An 8,294-nucleotide genomic window follows, 5' to 3' on the forward strand; every position below is an offset into this window, starting at 1 on the left:
CCACTTTAAAAACAAGATTCCAATCAAACAACTTCTCTCTCACGTTCGTGAACTCAAAGATCCAAAATGTAAACAAAAAACATTCGATTTGTGCAAAAAGAGTTATTTTGCAATAGAATATCTTCATTTAGAGCTCTCTTTTATTCCAATTATTAAAAAATAAAGAAGTCAGTTTTATTATCAAGTGTTATGAAAACACTTCTTTTCAACAAACTTCTATACTTTCTGACAACTCTGAGGCCATTTTGTCTTATCGCCTCCGATTTCTCGCCAAACTCCAACAGCACTCCATCGTAGCGGTTGGTTTGAAAAATCTCAAACCAGAAAAGACAATGACAACAGTTGGAATCCGACTTTTGTATTTGAAAATATAACATTATGTTTACGTTGGAATCTCGGTAAAGAGGAGTTTTCATTCTTAAGTTTCGTAATTTCGGCGAAATGGCTCAAAACAAAAAAAAATTGGTATGTAGTGAAACTGAAAGACTATAGTTGTTCTTATAAAAGAGTGTAACACAAAGCCCTCCTATTTCAGGATTAAGGTAAGATTATGTTGTTTAAAGAATTCATATATCATATGGGACCGGGTTACAAATTATACGACACTCCCCCACAGAAGTGAGAGACCCTAAAAATATCATAAGAAATATAGTTTCATAAGTCCATATAGACTATCAAATAAATGTCATAAATCTATCAAATATATAAACAAAACACGATTTAAGAGGACTGTATATCTTCTAATGCGTTGGGCACAAAAGTAATACCCGCATAATCAAGTTCATCAGTTTTGTTACTGTGAATAATAACGAGTTTATTGATAGGGCGCTTTAACTGTCCATTCATTGTCTTAACGACAGCGCCACGTACTTTGTTGTCTTTACCTTTGATGAGTTCTTCGATCTTTCCCATCTTCCATTTGACCCTTGGTCCTTGGTCATCGATGAGACAAACGTCTCCAACATTTAGAGTTTCAGTTCTCATGTTGCGATTGGGTTTAACATTCCTCTCGCGTAGACTTGTAAGGTATTCACTTTTCCATTGTTCCCAAAAGTATGACAAGGCACGCTTTATAGCGCCACAGTTTATTTCATTGTCGTTCTCGTTCTCGTCCGTGTTCTTTACGGAAGTCTCAATCTTCCTCCCGTAAATCAGATGGTTTGGGGTCAATGGCTGTGTGATTTCGGAATCATAAATATGCGTTAACGGACGATTGTTTAGAATATTCTCAATACGTTTAAGTAGTGTGGAAAGTTCATCACACGTCAGTATCTCCTTTCTTAGAGATTTGCGTAAGACACGTTTGGTAGACTGAACCAGTCTCTCGAACACTCCACCACTCCAGGGAGCAGCCTCAATGTTAAATTTCCAACGGATAAAACGAGATTTTGCAAAATCTTGTGTAGCATTAGAGGTGAAATTCGAACCATTATCAGAGTTAATAACTTTCGGAGCGTTATATCTGTTGAAGAAACGTTCTAAAATACGAATTAGAGCGTCTGAATCGTAGCTTGTAGCGAGATCAAGGTACACAGCTCGCGTAGAGTAACAAGTTATCAAAGCAATCCACGATTTGTAAAGAGTTTTCTGATCACCAAAATTGTTTCGAACGAATACCGGACCAGCGTAGTCTATACCGATATTCTCAAACGCGTAACTTTGATCGACACGTTCTGATGGTAACTTGGGTAGGTCAGGGTAAATACATCGCTTACCCTCGAATAATCGACAAACTAAACACGAGTTTATCAGTTTCTTGACGAGTTGTCTGCCTTTTGGAATCCAATATTGTGAGCGAATTTCGTTTAAGGTATCTTTCGTTTTGTTATGTCCAACGGTTTGGTGACATTCGAGTACAATCAGTTCAGCTAATCTCGAATCACGTGGTATAAGAATTGGAAATTTCGTGTCGAACGGAAGGGGTGCGTTTCCTAGCCGTCCTTTGCATCGTAAAATACCATTAGCGTCTGTAAAAACGTCCAGACTTCGTTTCAATTGTTCGTATCGCGGTGATTGGTATTCTTTTTGTACTTCAAGGATCCACAGCTTCTTTGCGTTCACTAGATGATTGATTGATTCTTCGGCATCGTGCCTAGTGTTTTGAACACTATGTTTTAAGTTTCTCACGAATTTTAAAACTTTGGCCGTCACCCGAAATAAACGGGATAACGAACCGAATCTTCTTGGATCGAGGATTCCCAGTAAATTCGGGACCTCGACCCCATCACTAAAAATTGTATGACTTTCATCAGATTGTGGTATTTCACACGAATCTGGATCAGGATACTCACGAACAATATTGTAACTGTTGAATAAAACGAGATTAATGCAGTGTTAGTAGCTAAACAAGTAACTTTCTCTTCATCATCAAGGTCAGAGAATTCAAATTCAGTTCCAACAAACAGATTAACAGTTTCTGTAGTAGAATGTTCATTTTGTTTCGAAAAGTTATCACCTGGCTTTAGGTCTGGCCAGTGTTCTTGGGAGAGAGATAAAAATTCGGGGCCATTCAACCACCTCTTATTTTGTACAATTTGAGATAACAATAAACCCCGGGTTACATCATCAGCAGAATTTTGTAAAGTGTCAATTAGTTTCCAAACAAAAGTTTTTGATTTCCCTCTTATCTCATTTACTCGATTTTGAACAAATTGTTTGTAAACTTTATTTTCGTTTTTGAGCCAACAGTAAGCGACGGTGGAGTCTATCCAAGCATAAATTTTCTCAATAAAAAGTGTATCTTTCAGTTCAGACTTCACTTGATTGATGATGATAGTTAAAATTTGAGCCCCACACAGTTCAAATTTGGGGACAGTACTACCCTTTATGGGTGCAATACGAGATTTGCCTGTAACCAACGATGTGCTTACAAGACCAGAATCAAATTCAGTTCTTAGATAAACACAACAACCATATGCTCTTTTTGAAGCATCACTGAATCCATGAAGTTCACGAGAAACGACTGGATCATCATTTGTAGTATAACAATACGGTCTCAGAAAACTAATATCTTTAATTTCCTTCAAATCAAGTAAAATTTGCTGCCAGACAGAAATTAATTCAGTGGGAATAGTCTCATCCCAATCAGTGTTGGAAATACAAATATCTTGGAATAAAATTTTCAATTTCACGATAAGAGGATTTATAAGTCCGAGAGGATCGAAAATTGACGACGTAAATTGAATAACATTTCTCTTTGTAGGTAACAAAAATTCAGCTGAGTGTAAAGAGTTTTGGAAATTAAGAAAGAACTTATCATTACCTTTGTTCCATGGGAGGCCGAGCACTTTAGTGAGGTCACATTTGTCGAGGACTTGATTCTCTCCTGTAAAAAGTTTTTTCAGATTTCGTTCGAGCGATTCACAGTTCGATTGAGCTTTACGGAGATTGAAATTGGCTTCAGCAAAATGTTCTTTACAGGACGTATAAAATTCACAGGCTTCAGCTTCAGTGTCTAGACTTGTCGTAAGGTCGTCGACGTGTAAGGAGCGGAGTAGCAGGTCACGAACTGACGTATCTTTTATCTTATTAATATGGTATCTCAGTGTTCCATTTAATAGAAACGGTGAAGAAGTAACTCCAAATAAAACGCGACAAATACGATAAGTAACGAGTTGATTGTTATCGAAGTTCTGAAAATCAATATCATTGGTGTCTTTCAACCATAAAAAACGAACAAAATCACGATCTTTCTCGTTCAGCATGATTTGCCAAAAAGCTTTTTCGATGTCTGCGACTAAACCAATGTTCTTAGCACGAAAACGGAGTAGAATGCCAAATAATGATGTTGTGAGCGAAGGTCCTGGATCTAAACAGTCATTTAAAGAAGGACCGTAAGTTGTAGAGCTAGCATCGAAAACCATTCTGACCTTTGTAGTTATACGGTCGTCTCTGCAAACAGGACGATGAGGTAAGTAAAAAGCTTTCTCTGGAGTGGTTGAAGTTGGAACTTCTTCAATCACACCGAGTTCAATCTGTTCTTTGATAATATGGTCATAAGTTTTTAAAAGTTCCTCATTCGATTTGAAATGTTTCAGAAGCACTGATTTGAGTCGACGTTTACTGGTTTCAAAATTATCATTCAAAATTTCGTACTGCTCGAGAAATGGTAGGGAGACCTTATAACGTTTAGCCTCGTCATTAAAAGAAATATCATTTTCGAAATTTTCAATAGCAGTAGATTTAATTTCGTCATTCGATTCTTGGACATTTTCACAGTCCCAAAATTTGTTCAAAGTTTTTTGTAAATCTGTGTTCGGTTCGCGTATCTCATACTGGCACTCTAGAACATGCGTGGTCAAAACGTTTGATTCTAACGGATTTTTGTTAATAGAGCCGGACAAAACATAGCCTAGCTTTGTATCAATAGCAACCAAAGTTCCTTTGGAATTTTTGACTTTGTGGTCGTTGAAAAATCTCCAATAATTATCAGCACCAATCAGCATGTCAACGACTAACGGAGAGTTCTTTGGATTCGAATCTGCAAAATCTAACGAAGCAAACTCAGGAATTTCATAAACACTTTCAATATTCTGATTCTTCAGTGGGTGGCAAATTTCGTTGCACAAAGCAGTCACTGGAATTTCACAATTTTTTCCTTTCACGGTAACTTCGAAAACGTTCAGAGTTTTGTTTGTAGAGTTATCATTAAAACTTTTAATACATATATCTTTAGTCGCAATGGGTTCATTTAGCTCGAGTCTTTCAGCAGCTTTCGGTGTAATATACGTAATCTGTGACCCCAAATCAAAAAGAATTCTCATTTTCTGTTCTTTCGTTTTACTCGAAACGGTAGCAGTAGCAGTTTGTAAAAATACATTATTATTCTTTGACCCAGCTACACACGAAACACTTTCATCGTTTCCCTCCTTTTTATTTGAACTGTCTTTCTCTTTTTCTTTCGTGAGAGTTTCAATGTTTTTATCCTATTCATTGTTTGTACAAATCGAGACGTGGTGTTTTCCTTTACACACAAAACATTTCATATTCGTTCGACATTGTTTTGATGAATGGCCGATCTTGAAGCAACAAAAGCAACGTCTTTCCTTTATTATTATAGACTTTCTGATTTCTTTATTCTCTACTATATCACAATATTGTTCTTTGTGATTTCGTTTACAAAAGATGCATTGTTTTCGCTCACTTGCTTTCGTAGAGAGATTTTTTGAGGAGGCGTTGTCATAACGATTAGATCTTTGTGTGTGACCTAACAATGAACTTCCAGTAAATTTACTCTCTTGTAAACAACTTGAAGAGATTTTTTCGCGAGCTACAAGCTCATTTTTGAATGTTTTTAAAATAGTAGGGGCCACTATGTCGCGAAAAAGCTTCCCGTGTGCAGCAGCTTGTGCAAAGGGATTTTATGATTGAATATTGTTCCTTGAATGTAGAAGATCAAAATTTGAGAGGTGGGGCCGGGTGTGACCACCCGTTGCCATGGAAACTGACGTCATTGGTTACTATGGCAACCAAAATAAAAAGTCGTCAAAATTGAAAATTTTTTGTTTCAATCGAAAGAACATGAAAAACTGATAAAGAAAAAGGTCACAACCTATATCTGAAAATGAATATATCAGGAGATATTAAAGAAATAAGGCAAAATGACGTCATAAAACGATGACGTCATCGAAAAATAAAAATTTGCCAAAATTCAAAAACTTTTGGTTTTTTGGAAAGAGTACCTTCCAGTGAACAAAAATTATTATTACGAAAAAGTCTGAAAATCCTTTTTAAGAAGTCTATGAGCCAAAATTGATATTTTAAAATTTTGCCTGTAATGTGTTTGGGCAAGCTCCAACCTTCGACAGGCAAAAAATGAAATTGTCAATTTTGGCCAATAGACTTTTTTTAACGAATTTTCAAACGTTTTCGTAATAATATTTTATGTTCCCTGGAGGGTCTTTTTTCCAAAAAACCAAAAATTTTCGAATTTTGGCAAATTTTTATTTTTCGATGACGTCATCGTTTTATGACGTCATTTTGCCTTATTTCTTTAATATCTCCTGATATATTCATTTTCAGATATAGGTTGTGACCTTTTTCTTTATCAGTTTTTCATGCTCTTTCGACTGAAACAAAGAATTTTCAATTTTAACGACTTTTTATTTTGGTTGCCATAGTAACCAATGACGTCAGTTTCCATGGCAACGGGTGGTCACACCCGGCCCCACCTCTCAAATTTTGATCTTCTACATTCAAGGAACAATATTCAATCATAAAATCCCTTTGCACAAGCTGCTGCACACGGGAAGACATAGTGGCCTCTACTAAAAGTGTTAATAAATCAAATTTTTGTTCATTCGAAATGTTTCTTGAGATAATAAGTTGCATTTCTCCAGGCATCTTATTCATCAAAAGTGGGATCAAAAGTGGCCCATATTCTTCATTTTTCATTTCAAAGGTTTCTAAATTTCGTAGCTGAGTTTCAACGGTGTCGTAAAGGTTTCGTAGAGCTTTCAAATCATTGATATTGGATACCGATTCAAGTTCAATAATTTTCCCCATATGAAACGATATAAGTTTTTCTTTGTTGCCGAAACGCTCTTTTAACAGTTCTAGAGCTTTTGAATAGTTTTCGCTCGATAAATGAAATCCCTTCAATAAATTTTCTGCCTCTCCTTCGAGGTAACCCAACAAATAATTAAGTTTTTGTACATCTGGGATGCTTTTTTCATTGTGAACAGCAACGTTAAACGATTCTATGAATGACTGGTAATCAGCAGGATTCCCAGAAAATTGTTTGATTTTCAAAGTCGGAAGTTTCACGTTTGTTTTTGTTTTTGCGACAGATTGGACGGAACTTACAGGAGTAGAAAGCTCGACATTTGAAGACCCCCCACCAGTGCTCTTTCCCCTAGAAAATTTGGTAACAAAATTCTCAATCTTACGTATTTCGTAGTTTGTTTTGACTTCGTAATCCAATGCGTCATTCATAATCAAATTGTAATCATCATCCTCGGTTTCTTCATCTGCAATTTCTTGGTATAACTCCATGATACTTTTCAATTTTTCTTTGACAGTGTTTTTCAAAACAACGAGATATTCAATTTTGTCATTCACTAACTTTGACTGTTCAGTAGTCATAATCTCTTTGATATCTCCTTCTAATAATTTCTTAACATACGAGACAAGTCCAGCACGCTGTCTCTTTGAATTTTTTTCAGCCATTTTAAATCAATAACTCAATAACCAAATAATCAAATAATCAAAATTTGTTTTTCTTATTTGTTGTTGTTGTATGTTTTCTATATCTCTTCCAACAACCAAAACACAAATGCCCCAAGTGGCATTTCAATTTGTAAAATTTAAAAAACGAGTTCAATCCAGTTCGGTATGGACCATGTTGTATAAAGTATGAACTGGTCTTTCAAGTATAAACACGTGCATAAGTACAAAGAGCGCCGAGTAGGCAACTAACATAAGTATATACCGGGTTACAAATTATACGACAAGACTAACTACGGGGATGCTTCGGCGACAAAACAAACACGCAACAAAATTTCGAGATTCCAGTCCAATATCTATGCGTGAAACTATGAGTGCCTCCTCGTCGCTACGTTCCTGCGGGGGCAATGAATTTAAACCCCACTATTTTACCGAGACAGGGGTGTACCTTACAACCTTTTCACCTTTTCAACCTTTGTCTCACTTGTGTTTTTTATAAAGCATGAGAATGGTGATAGCACCGAAATATATCGCTTGACTGTTTTTAAGTTTTGAACTTTGTGAAATAAAATAGTTTGAAAGTTGGTGAAAGTTTTTGCAAGCAAATCTTTATAAAATCTTTGAAACATAAGAAAACTTGTAAAAATATGTTCTTAAATCATTGCTGTTTTGTTTGACTTCAATAAGGGGGTAGCAACAAGATGATATTGCGGTTGCCATTCAAAAAACCACAAATCATTCTCTCAAATCAAAATTGTTAAAATATTTCCAGGTCATCTCCGTCATCATCATTCAAAAAGAAAGTTTCTACACTAAAACTTTAGCGATGCAGTTTCGATTCCTTCAAAGAGGAGGAAAAAAAATCAAATTTCCATCTTTGTCCAACGCTCTCAAACTTCAAACTTTTAAAAGTCTTGTCGAGCCAATTCTTCTATGGCTCGGAGACTTGGAGCATGACAAAAACCATGCGAAAGAGCCTTGATGGCTGTTATACAAACCTTTTGAAGGGAGTACAGAATCTTGATTGGCGCATCATCATCATCATCCTTCGATCTAGGTCTTTAAAGACAATTTGGAGGCGAAGGGCCACAGCGGAGGGCCACAGCTCACGGTCGACCATCGCTGTCTCC

At 36.2% G+C, this 8,294-nt stretch overlaps 1 protein-coding gene across 1 annotated transcript; it reads right to left on the minus strand.

The window, feature by feature from the left end:
- Positions 1-720: 720 nt before the first annotated feature.
- On the minus strand, positions 721-7,347 carry LOC136817417 (uncharacterized). Its single transcript, XM_067073752.1, has 3 exons — positions 6,268-7,347; positions 2,296-4,925; positions 721-2,092 (listed from the first exon to the last, which is right to left on the minus strand). Exons 1-3 carry the CDS (start codon positions 7,165-7,167, stop codon positions 721-723), a joined length of 4,902 nt encoding a protein of 1,633 aa, XP_066929853.1. The 5' UTR covers positions 7,168-7,347.
- Positions 7,348-8,294: the final 947 nt, after the last annotated feature.

This window comes from Clytia hemisphaerica, unplaced genomic scaffold (genome assembly GCF_902728285.1).
Source record: "Clytia hemisphaerica strain Z4C2 unplaced genomic scaffold, Clytia hemisphaerica genome assembly, whole genome shotgun sequence".
NCBI lineage: Eukaryota > Metazoa > Cnidaria > Hydrozoa > Leptothecata > Clytiidae > Clytia > Clytia hemisphaerica.